General features: G+C 39.6%; 1 protein-coding gene across 1 annotated transcript; it reads right to left on the reverse strand.

Moving 5' to 3' along the window:
• Nucleotides 1-1,588: 1,588 nt before the first annotated feature.
• LOC148140648 (putative G protein-coupled receptor 139) lies at nucleotides 1,589-10,894 on the reverse strand. Its single transcript, XM_087979095.1, has 2 exons — nucleotides 10,831-10,894; nucleotides 1,589-2,499 (listed from the first exon to the last, which is right to left on the reverse strand). The coding sequence occupies exons 1-2, from the start codon at nucleotides 10,892-10,894 to the stop codon at nucleotides 1,589-1,591; spliced, it is 975 nt and encodes a 324-aa protein (XP_087835221.1).
• Between the last annotated feature and the right edge of the window lie 10,329 nt (nucleotides 10,895-21,223).

The raw sequence follows: 21,223 nt of genomic DNA on the forward strand, positions 1-21,223 counted from the left end.
GATGCTACCCAGTCCATGGTGACAGAGGAGGAAGTCCTGTTACTCTAAGATTTCAACATGGATAAGAAAAGAAATGAATAAATATTGATATTTAGATTTAACAATGTACAAGAACTCGTAGAGTTCATTCCAGAGTGTTTCAAAGAAGTGATAATGAAAACTGCAGTGGTGTTTGTCAGACTTTCCATTTTCCCTTTACCCAGTGGAAAGTCGAAAAGATGAGAGAATTATAAGCATCGAATCATTGTTTAGCCAAAAATATGTGATTGTTAGTTTACCGACAGTGGTGGATTAGTTGTCATAAACAATTATTTAGGGTATAATTATCAGTCAAGTGGAAACGTGTGGATTGGCATGTGGGGAGCAGTCACCAAAGTCTTCAAAAGAAGAGACAGTGTTTGTCTAACTTGCTGGATTTTTCTCAAGTAGTAATGCAAAGAGTTCATTATGGTAATACCTTAGACGGACTGCAATGGATTTCCAGAAGGAGTTCAAAATAGGACATTACAATAAACGTTTGAGACGCATTATGGAATGTGCACAAAAAGGGATGTAATTTATTGAATACAAAAAAGTGACTATGTAATATGAAACAAAATCAACATGGCATGCATGTCGTTTTGCTAATCTGCAGTAATTCTGTTACAGCAGCTGGTAGTCATTAGTTTCCCCTCGCTGATGCTAGGATCATGGCTCCACATCGTTCATCTTCGTTTCGACATTGAACTTCCTTATCAACAATGGCGCTGTCATTCAATTTGTTTTCTTTTTGTGAAGTAACGTGGGATATTTGCTGATTGCTGATTTAAATATATTGGATGGCGGAATATATGTTTAACCATACAAGAAAGTGAATACGACGGAGGCCAAATGGCCACTTTCCACTATTCAAGAAAGCCGTGACCTTTTTATTAATCAGCTAGATTTATTTGCCCTATCCACATACCACGCAATTTACGTACTCCGTTTGTCTAGCTACCTAGGATGAGTTGAACAGATTTTTTTTCCCCAGAGAATAGAACAAGACAGCAGGTTTACAAAAAAGCACTCAAATGATAGGACACAAAAAGCAGACATTCTTTGTAATTTCAGCTCATGTCAAACCCAGATTCTGACTTGGTTACATATATTTGTGTAGGTGCCATGCTGAGGCAGCAAGGCTTTGATGTCCTACGTTGGCCCAGCTCACAGTGTACAGTTCCACCATATTCACTCCAGTTCCAAATCCACACACACACCTTCGCCACACTCAAATTCACCCATCCTAAAGTGACGAAGTGAGAGGGAGAACTACATGGATGAATGAAAAAGACAGAGAATAAATGGAATCTGAAACACTTTGTATTTTTAATAAGTATATTTTGTTTTACAACAATTGTGATCAGCCAAACTTCGAAACAGAGAAGGTAATATTGTGTCTGTTCTTTCCACTTTTGTCCATTAGGGTGCCTTCTGAATATCCTACCCCTCTTGCAAAATGCCATCGCCCACCACAGTAGATGTTACATTTAGATTCTCAGTAAGTCATGACATTAGTGACTAAATATAACGAAACTAGAGAAATGGCGACCCAACACTAAAGTTGCACCTAATTCCTTTGTTTATCAATAAATTTCTTCATTAATATGACAGGATATTTCACCATGCTTTTAAACTGCTCCCTGAATTTGGATTGAATCATTCCATAAATAAATGCATTCGAGCAGCAACTTAAATCCACAAACATAACTGCAACTTCTGGAAACATACCTGCAAAATCACTATAATCCCCGGGATAAAATCCAAAAAGCATGTAATACAAGAAGCATATAACATATAGGAACCACAAAAGTATGAAACTGCCAGATATAGTGAAGAGTAATAGCATCGACTTCTTTCTGCTCTCCATTTCTGGGTCATTGCGATTGTCTCCCTTGCTTCGATGCTTCAGTTCTTTACGCACCAGACTGGTAACCAAAATGTGTCTGACTGTCAAAACGTTGAGCAACAAAATTAAGACGTATGGGAGCAAAGGGGCAAAAACCTTATCCAACCAGTCAAAAGCCACCCAACCTGGAGCAGTGTAGTAGCTTGGATTTTCAATGCAGAACCAAGGAATACTGTCAATAATCTTTCCAGGTTCAAATCGAAAGTAGAATGCAACATTTTTAGAACAGACGAGAATGCATGTCATTGATAAAACTACAGCCGCAATTTTATTTGTGCAATACTTTGTTCTCAGCTTTTGGCAACAAATGGCCACAAATCGATCAAAAGTGAAAGTGATAGTGAACCAGACAGAACATTCTGAGGCTGCATAAAGCAGGACAAAGGTTATGCGACACACAGGTGTGATTTGTAGGAAGGATTCTGGGAAATAATAAGAACTGACTCGATATAATAAAACTGCAGTGATAATAACCAGGAGATCTGCTGTTGTCATGAACACCAGATAATGAGTTGTACAAGTGGAGAGACCACACCTTCTCTGAGATAAGATCATAATCGTCATGAGATTAACTAGAAAATAAAACAAAACAACTAAAACTTAGTGACCAGAGGTTGGTATCTGGTAGTTTCAAAGGCTAAACATTTAAGTCACTGAACACAAGACAAATCCATCTTTTGTGTGTAATGTTTGATTTCAATGTTTTAATGAAAGTAACATCTCAGTCACTGGAGCATATTCATGAATCTCAAACTTCCAGTTAGCGAGAATCTACGCACATGATTATGGAATCGTGGAATTATGGAGTAAAGAAGACAGCCTTCAATGTATCGAGTCTGTGCTGCCAAAAATGCATTATTGCCTTCATTCGTCCCACTGTTTTGCAATTGGACCATACCTTTGAATGTTGTAACACTTCAAGCATTCATCAAATATTTTTCATAGATTATGAGGTGACTGAATTTGCTTACCATCCCAGGGAGTACATTCCAGATACTCGCTAACCAATGCCTTTTTTTCCCATACCTCCTGTCTTGCACTTTAAATATGTGTGTCACCAGGATCAACAGCTGTTTTTGATCCCCCTTGTCCTTATCCCACAACTTTTATCCTTCCAACAGGTCCCCTGCAAACATCTCTAATTGAAAGAAAGACACCTGAGGTTTTCAAACGTCTTCCTTGGCTCAAGTGTTCCATCCAAGGTGATATCCTGGTGAATCTTCTCTACAACCACTCCACTGAAATCACATGCTTCTTATTGATCGGTGACAGAAGTGGCACATAGGACTTCAGCTGTGGTCTAATCAAAGTCCTGTACAGCCTCAACATGGATCCACAACTTTTATAAATTATTCCTCAACTGATAAACACAAGTATCCTTTATGACTCCTTAACTACTCTATTAATCTGCCTTGCCAGCTTCAGGGATTGGGGACGAAAACGTCAAGATCCCATTGTTCCTTTGAGCTTCCTAGTGTCATCCATTCTTTGAGTACACCCTTGTTTCGTTACTTCAGAAGTGCATTACTTCACATTTCTCAGGGATCAATACCATCTGCCATTGCTCTTTCCATCTGACTAAGTCATTTATATTCCCATAACCTAAAACCTTTCTCCGCTCTGTCAAAAACCTTCAGTACAATTCCAAAATTTCTTATAACCATCATTACTCCTCCATCTATTAACAACCCACATTCTCACCTCAATTATTTTATAATGCTATGCACATTAAGGAATGCAAAACTGATCCCAGCGTTACACCGCTGCAAAACAAACTCAAGTCAGACAAGAAAATTTTCTACCTCACTCTCTGTCTTGTGCCTCTAAGCCAATTTAGTGTCCAATTTGGCAAGTTATGCAGGCTCTGGTGAGCTTTTACATTCTTTATCATTTTGCCATGTGGGACCTTGAAAAATGTCTTCCTGAAATCTATATAAACTTAACATTAATCTCCCTACCTTCATCTACACACTTGATCACATGCTCGAAAATTTCAAACAGTTTTGTTACACATGAACTCCATCTGGTGAAGCCACGCTGATTCTTCCTGTTCAAACCTTGTGATTGTTGCAAAGTCATGACGGGTACTCATGAAGTGGAAAGTAGAAGCTGGAATTTGTTTGCAAAAATGCTATAAGAGAAGAATGTGCGTCTCCTTTAAAAGGTAGAGGACATTTTCTGGACTTGGAGGTTTAAACCGGCAAATGTCTGCAAGTAGCTAAAAATTGTACAGATAGTTCTAAAATTGAAACACATATCTATTGGCTGTGTGATTGGAAACCTTCGGCTTCTTTTGATATTTAGGCAACCAGTTTGACCATTAAGTAATTAATTTAAACCAAGCCCCAGATACCAAAAACCAATTAAATTGAAATCTGATAGTTTTGACGACCTCAAAACAATCCAGGGTACAACTGGATAGAGAGCAGAAAGCAAACTCATCGCGATCTCACAGACATTTCCACTCTTTAAAAAGGCACCACCTATTCACAAAGGTACATGGCAGTCTTAGATAGTACTAGTGTCACCAGAAGTCGACAGGGAGAATTAATCAGAACAGCAGAATTCCAAGAGAAAAGGAAAAAGCAGAGAATTGTGGAAGACAATTCTGTGCGAACTTTGAAAGACTCAGTTTAATTTTATTATTTTCTTATTACTTGGACTAATATATGTGGCACCTGTGTTTATTGGAACATCAAGCCAGTAGAAATGAGTTCATTAAGGGAGAAGTTAATAGTGGGGGGAAATGTTTGGTTTGTTAGTAGTTTTGTTAATGTGTTCATTATTAAGGTTAAATAAATAAATAGTTACTTGTTACTGATAGCGTGGAGATCAGGGGTTATAGACAATAGACAATAGACAATAGGTGCAGGAGTAGGCCATTCAGTCCTTCGAGCCTGCACCGCCATTCAACATGATCATGTCTGATCATTCCTAATCAGTATCCTGTTCCTGCCTTATCTCCATAACCCTTGATTCCACTATCTTTGAGAGCTCTATCCAACTCTTTCTTAAATGAATCCAGAGACTGGGCCTCCACTGCCCTCTGGGGCAGAGCATTCCACACAGCCACCACTCTCTGGGTGAAGAACTTTGTCCTCACCTCTGTCCTAAATGGTCTACCCTGTATTTTTAAGCTATGTCCTCTGGTTCGGCACTCACCCATCAGTGGAAACGTGTTTCCTGCTGCCAAAGTGTCCAATCCTTTCATAATCTTATACGTCTCAATCAGATCCCCTCTCAGTCTTCTAAACTCAAGGGTATACAAGCCAAGTCGCTTCAGTCTTTCAGTGTAAGGTAATCCCGCCATTCCAGGAATTGACCTCGTGAACCTACGCTGCACTCCCTCAATAGCCAGAATGTCTTTCCTCAAAGTTGGAGACCAGAACTGCACGCAGTACTCCAGGTGTGGTCTCACCAGGGCCCTGTACAGCTGCAGAAGCACCTCTTTGCTTCTATACTCAATTTCTCTTGTTATGAAGGCCAGCATGCTATTAGCCTTCTTCACTACCTGCAGTACCTGCATGCTTGCCTTCATTGACTGGTGTACAAGAACACCCAGATCTCTCTGTACTGCCCCTTTACCTAAATTGATTCTATTGAAGTAGTAATCTGCCTTCCTGTTCTTGCCACCAAAGTGGATAACCATACATTTATCCACATTAAACTACATCTGCCATGCATCTGCCCACTCACCTAACTTGTCCAGGTCACACTGTAATCTCCTAACATCCTCATCACATTTCACCCTGCCACCCAGCTTTGTATCATCAGCAAATTTGCTAATGTTATTGCTGATACCATCTTCTATATCATTAACAGATATTGTAAAAAGCTGCGGTCCCATCACGGATCCCTGCGGTACCCCACTGGTCACTGCCTGCCATTCCGAAATGGAGCCATTTATCACTACCCTTTGTTTCCTATCAGCCAACCAATTTTCAATCCAATCTAGTACTTTGTTCCCAATACCATGCGCCCTAATTTTACTCACTAACCTCCTGCTTTCTGAAAGTCCAGGTACACTACATCTACTGGATCGCCCTCATCCATCTTCAGAGTTACATCCTCAAAAAATTCAAGAAGATTAGTCAAGCATGATTTCCCCTTCATAAATTCATGCTGACTCTGTCCTATCCTGTTACTACTATCCAGATGTGCCATAATTTCATCCTTTATAATAGACTCCAGCATCTTTCCCACCACTGAGGTCAGACTAACTGGTCTATAATTTTCTGCTTTCTCTCTCCCACCTTTCTTAAAAATTGGTATAACATTAGCCACCCTCCAATCCTCAGGAACTGACCCTGAATCTATCGAACTCTGGAAAATAATCACCAATGCATCCACGATTTCCCGAGCCACCACCTTCAGTACCCTGGGATGCAGACCATCAGGCCCTGGAGACTTATCAAACTTCAGACCTAACAGTCTCTCCAACACCAAATCCTGGCAAATATAAATTCCCTTCAGTTCAGGTCCTTCAGCCACTGTTACCTCAGGGAGATTGCTTGTGTCTTCCCCAGTGAACACAGATCTGAAGTACCCATTTAATTCCTCTGCCATTTCTTTGTTCCCTGTAATATATTCCCCTGTTTCTGTCTTCAAGGGTCCAATTTTAGTCCTAACCATTTTTTTGTCTTGCACATACCTAAAAAAGCGCTTACTATCCTCCTTTATATTATTGGCCAATTTACCTTCATACCTCATTTTTCCTCTGCATACTTCCTTCTTAGTAATCCTCTGTTGCTCTTTAAAAGCTTCCCAGTCCTCAGTTTTCCCACTTATCTTTGCTGTGTTATACTTTTTCTCTTTTAACTTTATATGTTTCTTAACTTCCCTCGTCAGCCATGGCTGTCCATGCCTCCTCCTGGGATCTTTCTTCCTATTAGGAATGAACTGATCCTGGAACTTCTGTATTATACACAAAAATATCCGCCATTGTTCCTCCACGGTCATCCCTGCTAAGGTATTGCACCATTGATCTTTGGCCAGCTCCTCCCTCATAGCTCCATAATTCCCTTTATTCAACAGAAGTACTGTCACTTCTGACTGTACCCTCTCCCTCTCAAATTGCAGATTGAAGCTTAATGTATTATGGTCACTACTTCCCAATGGCTCCTTCACTTCGCGGTCTCTGACCAATTCTGGTTCATTACACAATTCCAGATTAGGATTTGCCTTCTCCCTGATCGGCTCCAGCACCAGCTGCTCTAAGAATCCATCTCTGAGGCACTCCACAAAGTCTCTTTCTTGAGGTCCAATACCATCCTGATTCTCCCAGTCTATCTGCATGTTAAAATCCCCCATAACAACTGTAGTAACATCTTTACAACAGGCTCCTTGTCTATTGTCTATTGTCTATTCAATATATGGATCCCAATTTTTTTGTCAGAGATTGAAAACAAACGTGTGGAGAAAAACTGAGAACCCAATTTAAACAATAAGGGGTTCCTTTCATGAATCATTCTTTCCACAGATTACAAGGGACAAGGTGAGCTTCTCTGGGTAGTTCAGGTTTAATTATTGGAAGGGAATTTCTACTCCCATCGAAACAGGTTGGGGCTGGAGTTTTGGTTTAATTATCAGAGGAGTTTGACCCGTTTCCCCTTCGTAACACTCTCCAAATGGAAAGTAATTTTCTCCAAGAGTTCCCTACCACTGATGAGAAACTTGCTGGTTTGTAATTTCCGAGGCTAATTCTACCATCATTCTTGTCAAGTAGAACTGGATTAGCTGCATCTCCATTCTTCTGACACTCCCGCAGTTCAAATTCTTGGGGCAAGCTCCTGTTATTCTCTTCCCCTTTCTGGTCCTGTCAAAAACAATGGCATCTGAGGAAACATTGCTGTGGAATGAAGTATTGTTTGAAACTATGGACAGTGACAAAGTGAAAAAAAGGAAGCCGTTCTTGCTGGAAGGAGAAAAAGAGAAATATCATTAAGAGAAATATGGGAATCCGTTGATTTGTCAGATAATTTGTCGAAAAGTCTATTGCTTCAAATTAGTATAGAACTATTAAAAATATCAACTATGAAAGAAGTGAAGATTTGTAAAGTAATAAAAAATGAGGACAAAGCCCCAGGTCTATCTATCAAAAGGAAATTGCATTCACATAGTCATCAATGTGCATTTGAAAATGAATGGATTAGAAAAGAGTGTGATGAGAAAAATTCTCATAGTCCTGAAAAGAACACATCAGTATGGAACTCATCAAGCTTTGAAAGTGGAAGAATATTCAGTCCATCTATTTTGCTCCAGTCAAAATGAATCATTGAATTCATCCCATCCCATTATTCAGTAAGTAGCCTATAGTTTTACAGTAAGACTTTATATTCTCGACAGGGCTGTTTATACTGTTGTCATTTTTCGAGCTCAGTTTGATGCCCGGTTTTCTCACCATTTTCTTTTGTTTCTTTTTTCAAGATGGAATCAAAGACATCAAGTCCACTGAGTCCAGGAGTTGTACAGAATGAAAATTCAGAAAGGAAACAGTTGTGTAATGGCCAGCATCATGTTAAACAGTTTTTTTTTTTCAAAGATAAACATCTCTACAAGCTTAGTGGAAGTTTGGCTTTAATGTGTCTTACACTTGCGAAAATCATTGGCTTTTACTTGATTCTTCACAATATCTTTTTTTAAAATTCTCTTCATATTATTTTATTTTAGAAAGAATGATAGATAGTTGAAGGAAATTCATGTTCATGTTTCGATGAGCAGAAGAGTGAGAGTTTGGAAACTGGATAACTCTATGGAATGTAGGTATGGACTTACTGATTTAAATGGCTTTCCTTTGCACTGTAATCAGAGTAGGACTCTTCGAGTGGGAAGATCATACCTGTGCAGATCATTGTGGGGAAGAAAATGTGTTCTTATTTTAAACTCCACTGGGTGTACATCTAGTATGACCAACCTTCCTTCATAAGATTACCACACTCACTGATTTTCAGATGAAGTTCTCAGATATCAGTCGAATGAACGAAATATTGAAGTTTGACCAAGTAAGAGAGAGTACTCATTCTGCAATTTGAAGGGGTGAACTGTCAATACAATTGAATGCATTTCTGAAATAAATGTCATTTTAAAAGTAGAAATGGGCAGATATTTGAAATAGTGTACACAGGAACAAAGAGATTTAAGAGGTGCAAATTCACAAATTATTTAAAGTCAAAATACAAGTTAGCAATGTCATCAAGCTTAAAAAGAAACATTTCTGGAGAATGGGAATTGAAAATCAGCGTAGTTATTAGTACCAGTTCTTGCTCTACAGTAAAAAAATGATGTAGAGACGTAGCAGAAGTCCAAATCTGTTTTAGAAGTGAAAAGTTAGGCCTCACAGTTCTATGTATCTGTTGATATGGAGCAATTGTTGGCGAGTTTATCTGTAAGGAAGTTAAAAGAGGAGTGGGAAAGTTATGCACAGACCAACAGAAATATTAAAGTTATGAATCGGTGTGATAGGATCGACACAAAGAAGATGATTCTGCCTGATACTGATTGCATAATTATAGATTGTCGATCAAGAATGTCAGAAATAAATCCAAAACACATGAAGGAGAAACACATTCAATCAGAGAATGGTTAGAGTTCACTCCAATATGGAGCTGTGAAGGTAATTGCATAGAAGAGTAAACTAATTAAGAACATGAGGTTGAATGATGTGGAGGAGCTGATGTTGCACTGGGGTGGACCAAGTTCAAAATCACACACCAGGTTATAGCCCAACAGGTTTATTTGGAAGCACTAGCTTTTGGAGTGTTATTTGTTCAGGTGAATTAAGGAGCAGCACTCCGAAGACTATAACCTGGTATTCAGTGATTTTTAACTTTGTCCATGAGGTTGAAAGCAGTAGGTGGTTAAATGTTTCCGTCAGATAAAGGGTATTTAAAGGTTTGGACACAAATGCAAACACAGGAACAAGTTGGGCTGAATGCTCTGTGGAACTGCTGTAAATACAATAACGTGCGTGTAATTTGAGAATTATTTAATTGCGACCTTAGTTCTTTCATAACGTTGTAGATTTGGAAGTGATCCAGTGAACGGAGTGATGTGTGAAACAGATAAGTATGAACTGTAAAATGATGTTAATATTTACGAGACTGAAACTAATTCTTGTTTTGTATTTTAAAAAAAGTACCTAGGGTCTTCAATCTTACATGTCTTTCCCTGGAAGGGGCAAAAGCTGCTGATCTAAGGACAGAATATGTGTCATATGACTCCAAAACATAGATAATGATTGGACCATTAAACTTCGATGTACATCAGAAATAAATGGACTATTCAATAACAGAAGGATATTATTTCACTCATGAAAACAGGTTAGCAATAAGGAAAGAATTATTGACTTGCAGTTTCTGATCACTGTGTTTGCAAGGTGGTAATCAGCATGAAAACGATTAATCTGTTTACAGTAATCAAAGAGAAAGTTATTATCAAGAGGAGAGTGACAATGCTGTCTTGCTGTTTATCTGTCAATACATAGTTAGCAGCTGTTACTGTTGCTGCTATTCAGGCGACGACTGAGCAATATCAAAACATATTAATTTATTCAGAAACATCTTCAGACAACAATGAAAATATTCCCCTTGGCCATAGATTACATGTCAAAGCAGAAAGGCATATCCATGGAGTGTAGAGATCAGACCGCTTAAACAATTACACAAAAATAATGCAAGCCTTATCTGGTTCGGGGCCAACACTCAACACAATTTCACAGAGGTAATTATTTGTGGCAATAGCTTCCCCATGAACTGATGTCTACTCAACAGCACAGTTAACGAAAGGGTATCACAGATGTAATAGCTGCACAAGGTTTATCATTCGATAAGTATGCAAAATGATCAGTGAACAGTTGAAATTGCCATTAGTTATTTCACACAACTTCAATTGTCATAATCACCTACCAGGAACTCCAATGACAGCAAGAACTGTGTAGTAGATTTTACAGATAGTGTAAAATGGTTCCATGTTTTTCTATTCAAAGTCAGTTCGGGATGCAATAAGTCACTCTGAATCAAGCTCTGTTGTGATCCATTCACAGAACTTCAAACTTATACATGGTTGAAACTCCACAGGGACGGTGACAGTTGCAACGTCGTTCAATTTAATACCCTAGATGAACAAACACTTTACAACACCTGAGTCTAAGTCCCCTTGCAGCAGAATATAATGAGTATTGAAATTGAATGGAAAGTTCCAAAAAGTTTGAAAAGTGTTGATTACACTAACTAAATAATGAAAAATGGAACCTGTATTTTCCTAACACTTACTCAAAAATCATCAGATCTATAACTATATGCCATGCATTCTCAATGATGACATCTTCCTATTGTACAAAAGCAATTACAATTAACACTTAAGATGTCCCCTCAGGGCTTTGCTACTGCAGTCATGAATGTGGGTTTCCACTTGAATGCGGACATTTATTTCTGCAATTTTATTGGGGATGTTATGCCAATGCAATAATGCAGATCTCACACAAATATAAATAAACTAATACAGTCTTCTAATCCAATATAAAATTTCAAATCATAATATCACCTCAGGTAAACAGTCATTCAAACTAATACAGTCCCATCCAAAAATGTGGGCTTTGCTGCGTAAAACAGTACTTGGTGTTCTTTGCAACTGCTATTGATATGATTGCAAAGCATTAACATCTTTAATCATCGGAAACACTTTGGTTTAAGGAGTGCTGTGAAGCATGGAGGACCAGAATGGAACCGTGATATAGTTCCACAATGTTTTGGAAACTGAATGTGTTTGAAACTTAATGATGCATAGCCAGAGTGCAGTAAATGGAGTTGTAACAGCTTAGTGACTGATTTACCTGGGTGCTAGCGCAGCCTTTGAGAATATGTGGACAATCTTTCTACCTGATTATACGGAGGGCTGCTGGCATTTCACATATTGGGTAAACATTGTTATCAAACATAAAAACCCTGTGAAAGGCACAAAGAGAAATGTAACTTATATAGTACAATCCAGCATTACTAGTGCACATGCAATTCGAATAATTGAATTTAATGGTATTGATGGACTTTCTATGGCATTGCTCATTTATAATCTAAGGAGTGGAAGTTGGTTACTGCTGTTTACTAAAAAACAATTGCAGTCTCCACTTAGTGGTCTGTTAATGATCAGCTAGTGCCAATATCTGATAGATGTTCTGACGCCCTAATCTGACTAACCGTGTTAGAATTTTTTCATTGGTAGCCCTTCCATGGCATTGCTCATACGGATTTGTAGTTGATGGATCAGACTGTCTGACAGCAAAAAAGGCAAGATAACCCCTAACATTGATGAGAGGATGCAGCAATAACAGTTTATTACTTGGACCACCAGAAAGTGTTTTATAGAGTTCTGCAAAATTACAGCTGATCGAGTTCAAAGTGTGAAAGCGCAAAGGCAGGTTAAGTAAGAATATTTAAAGCAAAGAACATGAGAGCTAGGAACTATTGGCAAAGTTTATAAACTTACTTTGAGAACACTGATGAACTGTTGTAATATAACAGAAAAATTTCTATATCACTTCTATCCAGAGCATACTACAATATGCTAAAGTAAGTTAACACAAGCCGGAGGGACTTAACGCCGCATTTTTCAATGAGACAGTTTACTTTGGATTCAATATTGAGTTCAACAACTTAACAGCATTACTCCAGTAATCCATTTTGATTATACAACCTCCCCACAGCACTCCTGACTTATCCCCCATCTCTGTGCCTTATTTCTCTCTCATTAACATGCTTGTTTTCAACAAAGCAAACTTTTTTCGCCTTTCTAAAGCTAGCATTGGCATGCATTTTGAAACTGACCTATCCTTTCCGATCATTAGAATTCTCTTTTTCAACTTTTCTGAGCAGCCTCAGTCTCTGTACCACTCTGTCCACCTTCCCTTCTGACAGCTATATAAAATAACAGTCTGCCATCACTTTCAGTCCTGGAGAAGAGTCATATTGGACTCCAAACACTAACTTGCTTTCTCTCTTTTTGGATACTGGGAGAATTTCTGAGTTTATCCAACATTTTTGTCTCTTGTTTTTAATGTTAAACCTCCACCTTTGCAGTAATTTGATCTTATTTAGAGAAATCATTGCTTTTCATTCAAAAGAGGGATTAAAAAGAACACTAATTGAAATATAGCTTCTGTTGTACAATTATCAATATTGAATATATCTTGAGCATTGTTTTAAGTTCTGGACGACAGAACTCATGCCTATAACCATCCTTGTAAACTAATTGCAGCCCAGATTTGCTTTATAGAAAAAAAAAACAAATGCAAACACCTATTCGGGACAGCAGAAGGGTGAGTGCATAAATCTGAAAGTAGAATTTGATATTGGAACAGAGATTATTCTGATTATTAACTTAAGGCCCTTCCCTGAAATTTTGGAAGAAATGATCATTGAAGGAAAGGTGTTCTGAAAATGAGCAATGTCATGCGATAAATATATAGGAAAACTGAGGTTCAACAGTTAGCAGTCACTCAAACATAGGACAACATAAACAAAACTGAGTCTATGTCCTATTTCAGTGAAACATATGGTTCCACTGTTGAGGTAACAACAGCTGATGTCATTCCTGGACAAGACCGATCCCAGACTGAAATCTGGCTTGACAGAGCAGATTTTAGAGTCATAAAATCGTAACTTACACAGACACAATTCTGCATCAATCATCTGGAGAGTTTTGAACTCAGACCCATCTTCCTACCTTAACCCCGTAACTGTGCATTTACCTTGACTGATCCATCTATCCTGAACATCCCATGAGCACTATAGGGCAATTTAACATGGCCAATCCACCTAACCTTCAAATCCTTCCACTGTAGGAGGAAACCAGATCACCCAGTGGACATCTGCACAGACATGGAGAGAACATGCAAACCACACAGACACTCACTCAAGGCTGGAATCAAACCTATGTCCCTGACATCGTGAGGCAACAGTGAGAACCACTGTGCCACAATGCTGCCCTTGTTTTGTTTTCAGGGCGTTTTTGGCATGATGATCAGTAAAACATGAACGCCCAAGATCATGTATCAACAAAAACAAAGCCGAAATTTATTACACAAAGGAATTGAAGACAATGCAGAGAAAATAAAAAAAAGTATTGATTTATAACAGAATTTGAAACTGTAGAAGTACACTTTCATTCATTTAAATCTTATCATTTTGCAAAATTCATCTACCAGAAAGAATTCCATCATCTCTCCAATGTTTAGTTTGACTTAATTGTTATTTTCAATTCTCAGAAATGAGGATTTAAGGCCATTTAGATCATTATTTAGACAAATGAGTATTGACTTTTGCAGCTTCAAACAAGGGTTCTAACCAAACACTTCTGGACTGGAATTTCAATCTAAACCTGAAAACTAAGTTGATCTATATGATCACTGTTCTAAACGAACTCGTTTTTCCAACATTTAATTTCAACCGGGAATTTAAACTGGGACTTTTCATTTCATGCATTAACAATCTAGATGAAGAAAATGGGTGCATTCTGGTTAGGTTTGCAGATGATAACAAAGATAGGTAGAGAGATGTCTAGCATTGAGCAGGAGGGGAGGCAGCTGAAAGATTTGGACAGATTAGAACAGTGGACAAAGAAGTGGCTGGTGGGGTACAATGTGGGAAAGTGTGAGATCATGCACCTTGTTAGGAAAAATAGCGGCATGAACTATTTTCTAATTTGGGAAAAGGTTCAGAAGTCTGAAGTATGAAGGGGCTTGGATGTTCTAGTCCAGAATTCTCTCGAAAAAAAAACTTACAGATTAAGTCCATAGTTAGGAAGTCAAATGCAATGTTGGCATTTATTATGAGAGAACTTGAATATAAAAGTATGAATATGCCTCTGAGGCTCTTTCAGGCACTGGTCAGGCCACATTTAGAGTATTGTGCACAGCTTTGGTCCCCATACCTCAGGAAGGCTATACTGGCCATGGCGCGTGTTCAGAGGAGCTTCACAAGAATGTTCCTGGAATGAACAGCTTAACATATAAAGAACATTTGAGAACTCTAGGTTTATACTTCATGGATTTTAGAAGGATGAGGGATGATCAAATTGAAACTTATAGACTACTAAATGGCATGGGCAAAGTGGATGCTGGAAAGTGTTTCCATTGGTAGGAGTGATGAGAACCCAAAAGCACAGCCTTAGAGTAAACAGAAGAACAGAGATCAGGAGAAACATCTTCAGCCAGAGAATGGTGAATCTGCAGAATTCACTGCCACAGAAGGGTGCGGTGGCCAGATCATTGAGTATATTTAAGACAGAGATTGATATTTTGTTGAGTATCAAGGTGACCAAGGGTTATGGGAGGAAAATAGAAGAATGGGGCTGAGAAAGCCATGATTGAGTGATGAAGCTGACTCGATGGGCTGAATGGCCTAATGCCTGCTCCTATGTCTTATGGTTTTATGGACTGCAGGAAACATAATCCAAAAGCTTTCAAAGCTATGGGCTTTCTGCTAAACCTTAAAAAAGTCCTGATCCATGTGCTTATCCAAGAGTTGTGTACATGTCCTTAATGTGTCTGACTCTACTACCACTTCTGGCAGTACATACCACACTCTGTGTAAAGAATCTAACACTGGCATCTCTTCAAAACCTTCCTGCAATCACCTTAAAATTACACCCCTTGTGATAACCATTTCTGCCCTGTATAGATAGAGTGGATAGATATCCACTCTATCTATCCCTCTCATTATCTTGTACACCTCTGTCATGTTGCCTCTCACTCTTCTTTGTTCCAATAAGAAAAACCTTAGCTTCCTCAACCTTTCTTCATAAGACATACCCTCCAGTCCAGGCAGCACCCTGATACATCTCCTCTGCACCTCCTCTAAAGCTTCCACATCCTTCCTATAATGGGGTGACAAGAACTGAGCACAATATTCAAAGTGTGGTTGAACTAGGGCTTTATAGAGATGCAGCACAATATCACAGCTCTCAATAACCCTGCTAACGAAAGCCCACTTATCACACAACCCTACTAACTTGGATGGCAACTTTGAGAGATCTATGGATGTGGACCCCAAGATCCCTCTCTTCCTCCACACTGATAAGAATCCTGTCATTAACCCTGTATTCTGCATTCAAATTCAACCTTCCAAAATGAATTGCTTCATTATTTTTCCTTTTAAACTCCGTCTGCCACTTCTAAGCCCAACTCCACATCCTGTCAATGCCCCATTGCAATCTACAACGGCCGTCCATATTATCCACAACTCCACCAACCTTTGTGTCATCGGCAAACTTACTAACCCACACTTTCACTTCCACGTCCAAGTTATTTTTAAAATTCACAAAGAGCAGAGGTACCAGAACAGATCCCTGCAGAACACCCTGGGTCACCATGCTCCAGGCTAAATACTTTCCATCTACCACCATCTTTTGTCTTCTATGGGCAAATCAATTCTGTATCCTGATAGCAAGATTTCTCTGTATCCCATGCCTCCTTACTTTTTGAATGAGACTACTATGAGGACTCTTATCAAATGCCTTGCTTAAATCCATTTACACCACATCCACTGCTCTACCTTCATCAATGTGCTTTGTCACATTCTCAAAGAACTCAATAAGGCTTGTGAGGCATGACCTGCCCCTTATAAAGCTATGCTGACTATCTCAAATCAAACTGTGATTTTCCAAGTAATCATAAACCCTGTCCCTCAGAATTCTCTCCAGTACTTTGTCCACTGCAGATATAAGCTTGAATAGTCTGTAATTCCCAGGATTATCCCTATTCCCTTTCTTGAACAAGCGAATAACATCTGCCACACTCCAGTCATGTGGCACCACTCCAGTGGATAGTGACAATGCAAAGATCATTGCCAAAGGCGTAGCAATCTCTTGCCTCATTTTCTGTAGCAAACTTAATTATATCCTATCAGGGCCAATGGACTTACCAGCTTATATCCTCACGTTTTTCAAAATTTCCAGCACCTCCTCCTTTTTTAACATCAACGTTTTTGAGTATATCACCCTGTTTCATACTGTCCTGACAAATGACAAGTTCCCTCTCAGTAGTGAATACTGAAGCAAAGTATTCAATTAGGAGCTCCCTTACCACCTTCAACTCTGGGCACAAGTTCCCTCCATGATCCCTAATTAGTCCTACCCTCACTCCATCCATCCTCTTGTTCCTCACATAAGTGTGGATTGCCTTACGGTTTTCCTTAATCTGACACGCTAAAGCTTTTTCATGCTGCCTTCTAGTTCTCCTAAGCCGTTTCATCCTGGCTACCTTGTAACCCTTTGGAGCCCTGTCTGACCCTTGCATTCTCAACCTTAAGTAAGCTGCTTTCGTATCCTTGACTCGATGTTCTACATCCCTTGTCACCCAAGGTTCTTTCACTCTATTACCCCTTTCTTGCCTCAGTGGGACAAACCTATAAAGCAATGACAGCAAGTGCTCCATAAACAACCTCCAGTTTTCTGTCATGCCTCTTCTTGAGGACATCTGTGCACAATGTAGGTGCCCCAGCCTAATCGCATTGTAATTTCCCTTTCCCCAACAAAATACTTTCCCATACCATCTGCTCCTATCCCTCACATGACTATTGTAAAGATCAGGGAGTTGTGATCACTATTAACAAAATGCTCTCCCACCGAGAGATCTGATACCTTGCCTGGTTTGTTTCCAAGCACTAAATATATTATGGCCTCCCCTCGAATTGGCCTGTCTACTTGTTGAATCAGGAATCCTTCCTGGAGACACCTGACAAAAGCTGTTTCATCCAAATTGTTTCAACTGAGGAGGTTCCAATCAATATTACATAAGTTAATGTCATCCATGACAAAACTTGTTACATCTGCACCTTTCCAAAATCTGCCTCCCAATCTAATCTTCTGGTCTCTGTTGTTATTGGGGGGCAGGGGGTGAAGAAATCTCCTAATAAAGTAACTGCTCCTTTCCTGTTTCTGACGTCTACTCTTACTGACTCTGAAGACAAACCCTCCTCGACCACCTCCCTTTCTGCAACTGTGATCCTATCCCTGATTAGGAATGTCACTCCCCCACTTGTTTTATCTCCCCTCTTTCCCACCATCCTTTCTTTTAAATCCTGGAATGTCCAACAGCCATTCCTATACCTGTGAATTCCAAGTCTCTCTATTGGCCACACATCAGAGTTCCAAGTACTGATCCATGCTCGAAATTCATCACCCTTATATCTTATATCTAATACTTCTTGTGTTAAAATAGACATCACATTGACTGTAACTTTGCCCTATCAACCGTCTCTCCCACCTCACAGGTTCTCTGCATGCTGTTCACTCGCTACTCCATTCTCATATCCATAGGTCTTGTTCCCAGCCCACTGCAAAACTAGTTTAAATCCACCTGAAGAGTTCTAATAAACCTTCCACCCAGGATATTGGTGCCCCTCCAGTTCAGGTGTAACCTTTCCTTCTTGTACAGGGCCCACCTTGCCTAGAGGGTATCCCTATAATTCACATATCTGAAACTCCTACACCAGCCCTGCAGCCATATGCTCATCTGCACTCCCTCTCTATTCCTAGCCTCATTAGGCTGTGACATCAGTAGCAGTCCTCCTACCTATTAGTTTCCAACCTAATTCACTGCATTCTTTGTTCAGGTCCTCACACCTTTTCCTTGCTGTTACTGGTATGTATGCATACCAGGACTTCCGGCAGCTCTCCCTCCCCGGTAAGAATCCTCCAGACTTGATCTAAGACATTCCTGATCCTGGGAACTAGGAGGCAATATACCACCTGGGAGTCTCATTCGCAACCATAGAATCTCCTGACTGTTCCTCTTATCACTGAATCTCTTATCACTTATAATCCCCCTATTCTCCCTGCTTCCCCTCTGACGTACACCTGGCCGCTGAGGCTTTCCTTGGTAGGTCAATCCCAAATAGTGTCCAAAACGATATATTTATTGTTGAGGGGGACAGCCACAGGGGCTCCCTGCACTGTCTGCCTATTCCCTTTTTCTGCCCTGACAGTCACCAAGCTATCTTTATCCTGTAACTTAGGTATGAGTGTCTCCCTATAACTCCTCTCTGTCAACCCTTCAGCCTCACGAATGATCTGAAATTCATCGAGCTCCAGCTCCAGTTCCCTAACACGGTCTGTGAGGAGCTGGCCTTGGGTGCACTGCTCACAGGTGAAGTCTGCAGGGACTGTAGTGGTGATCCTGACCTCCCACATCCTGCAAGCAGAGCAAGCAAGTGCCCTTGCCTTCATTCCCTCTGCTCTAAATTACCAAGAGAGATTGAATAAATAGCAAAAACTTACCTTACCAACCTTCCACACATGGTTCTATTTTTTTTGTAAAAGGAGGAGGAGAATGGGTGAGAGACACTACATGTGTTATGTCTCAGGTTCAGCCACAGCCTGACTATATCAGTTCATGTACCCAGCAGTCCCCGTCTCCACATCCACTCCTGTCGAATGTTTGTTTTACCTATTCATGAGCTACATGTTTAACAGTAAAACGTACCTTCCCAGCAACCCCCATGGTCTGCAGTCTCACTGCTCCCACTATTGTAGAGATGTGCACTGTTCAAAGATGTGCAAGTTAGGATGATTGCCCATGTTTAAATTTCTCACTGTATCAAATGAAAAGCAGTCTGTGTGTATTAGCCATGGGAAATGCAGGGTTACAGGGCAATGGGGAGTGGGTTTGAATGGGATGCTCTCTGGAGGGTTGATGTGACTTGTTGGACTGAATGGCCTGCTTCCACCCTGTAGGGATTGTAAATCCTGTGCTAAAATGGAAAGGAAAGCTTCTTTGGCAATCATTAATGGATCTAATAATGTCCATACAGATCTCCATGTATGCCATTGCAAGTGTTCTTTGGGACTTGAAATTTTGTCTTTATTTCTTCTTCCATTAATGGTGTTCACACTTGTTGATTTTCTTAAGAAATTATTGTGTTTGTTTTAGATTTATAGCATCCACACTGTTTTGGTTTCAATTTTACCTAAAAATCCACCCCTGAGTCAAGCAGGTCTCTGACTCACCATTTACTTTTCCACTTTGTGCAGGTCTCTTAGTACAAAATTCCACAGCTCCCCACTGATGTTACTCAATCCACCATTTGTCGGACTTGGGGGTCATGATGACCAAATCAACTGATCTTTAATCGTCCCTGGAAAGAAAAGTTTCCTAATGTGATAGCCTAGATGCTGCAGAGTACTGTAGAATAAGGGTGTTTCACCTGACCATTTACTGAGCTCATATATTTTGACCTCTGGCTAGACTGAACAGCAATCTACTAAAGAACATTAATTCATTTGGAGGAAATATGAAACCCATTTTAATTGTGCATTTTTTTCTTTTCTCTAACATTTTGTCAGTATTTAATTGATAACCTCACCCTGTGAAGTGGAATGTATTTTTTTTAACACTGATTGTGTCATTCTAATGTGGTGCAGATACAACAACTATCTCAAATGTACCAGCAATGTAAAGTACTCAAAGCATTTTTGACATCAGCCTTACATGGTGGACTTCCTGCACACTGTGAGGAGAGCCAAAATGAGTTTGCATTCTCTCATGAATTTATCCATTCAAAAATCCTATTAATTCCCCAAGGAATGCAATACTTTCAGTTGCTCGTTTGGTCCATTCAATGTTTTGGGTTTGAATTGACTATAAGTGATATGAATCATAGCTGTGGTGGAGTAGGTGGATATAGAAAGTAGTGAATGGGATGCCAATCAAATTTCTTCCTTGCAATCGGCTGTTGCATCTCCATCAGATCTAGGTAAATGGCAAATATCCATCACATTCCTGACTTCGTTGCTGATTTTGGAAGCTGTCAGAGAAACAAATTGTGGATGAACTATCTCACCCCTTTACTACTTAAAACTGTCCAGCATCTATAAGGTACAAGTCAGAATTACAATGGAATGTTTGTCACTTTCCTGAAATCTGCTGCTAATATGCTTTATGTAAGATGCTTTATGTAAGAAACAGTCCACTTCATCTTAACCATGACCTGAAACATTGACTCCACCAATCAGTACATAGTGGCAGCAGGTTATGACATGTGAAATACAGCTTGCAAAGTGCCCTTTACTATACCTGTAAGTTGTCCTATAAGTTTCCTTTTATGCCACATATGATTCTTGACTTGGCACTTTATTATCACTTTCATTGGATCAAAGAAAAAACAGCTTGGATCTTCTTTGCTAACAACGTTGAGTGCACCAATTGCATATGGATTGCAAAGATTCAAGAATTCTTTTAGCACGTGGATTCATAAGGGTAATCAGCGATGTGAAACACAGTTGACCTGGCATGACTCATGAAGAATT

This window comes from Chiloscyllium plagiosum, unplaced genomic scaffold (assembly GCF_037043375.1).
Source record: "Chiloscyllium plagiosum isolate Xiang-an unplaced genomic scaffold, Cpla_swu_hap1 HiC_scaffold_35, whole genome shotgun sequence".
In the NCBI taxonomy this organism is placed as follows: domain Eukaryota; kingdom Metazoa; phylum Chordata; class Chondrichthyes; order Orectolobiformes; family Hemiscylliidae; genus Chiloscyllium; species Chiloscyllium plagiosum.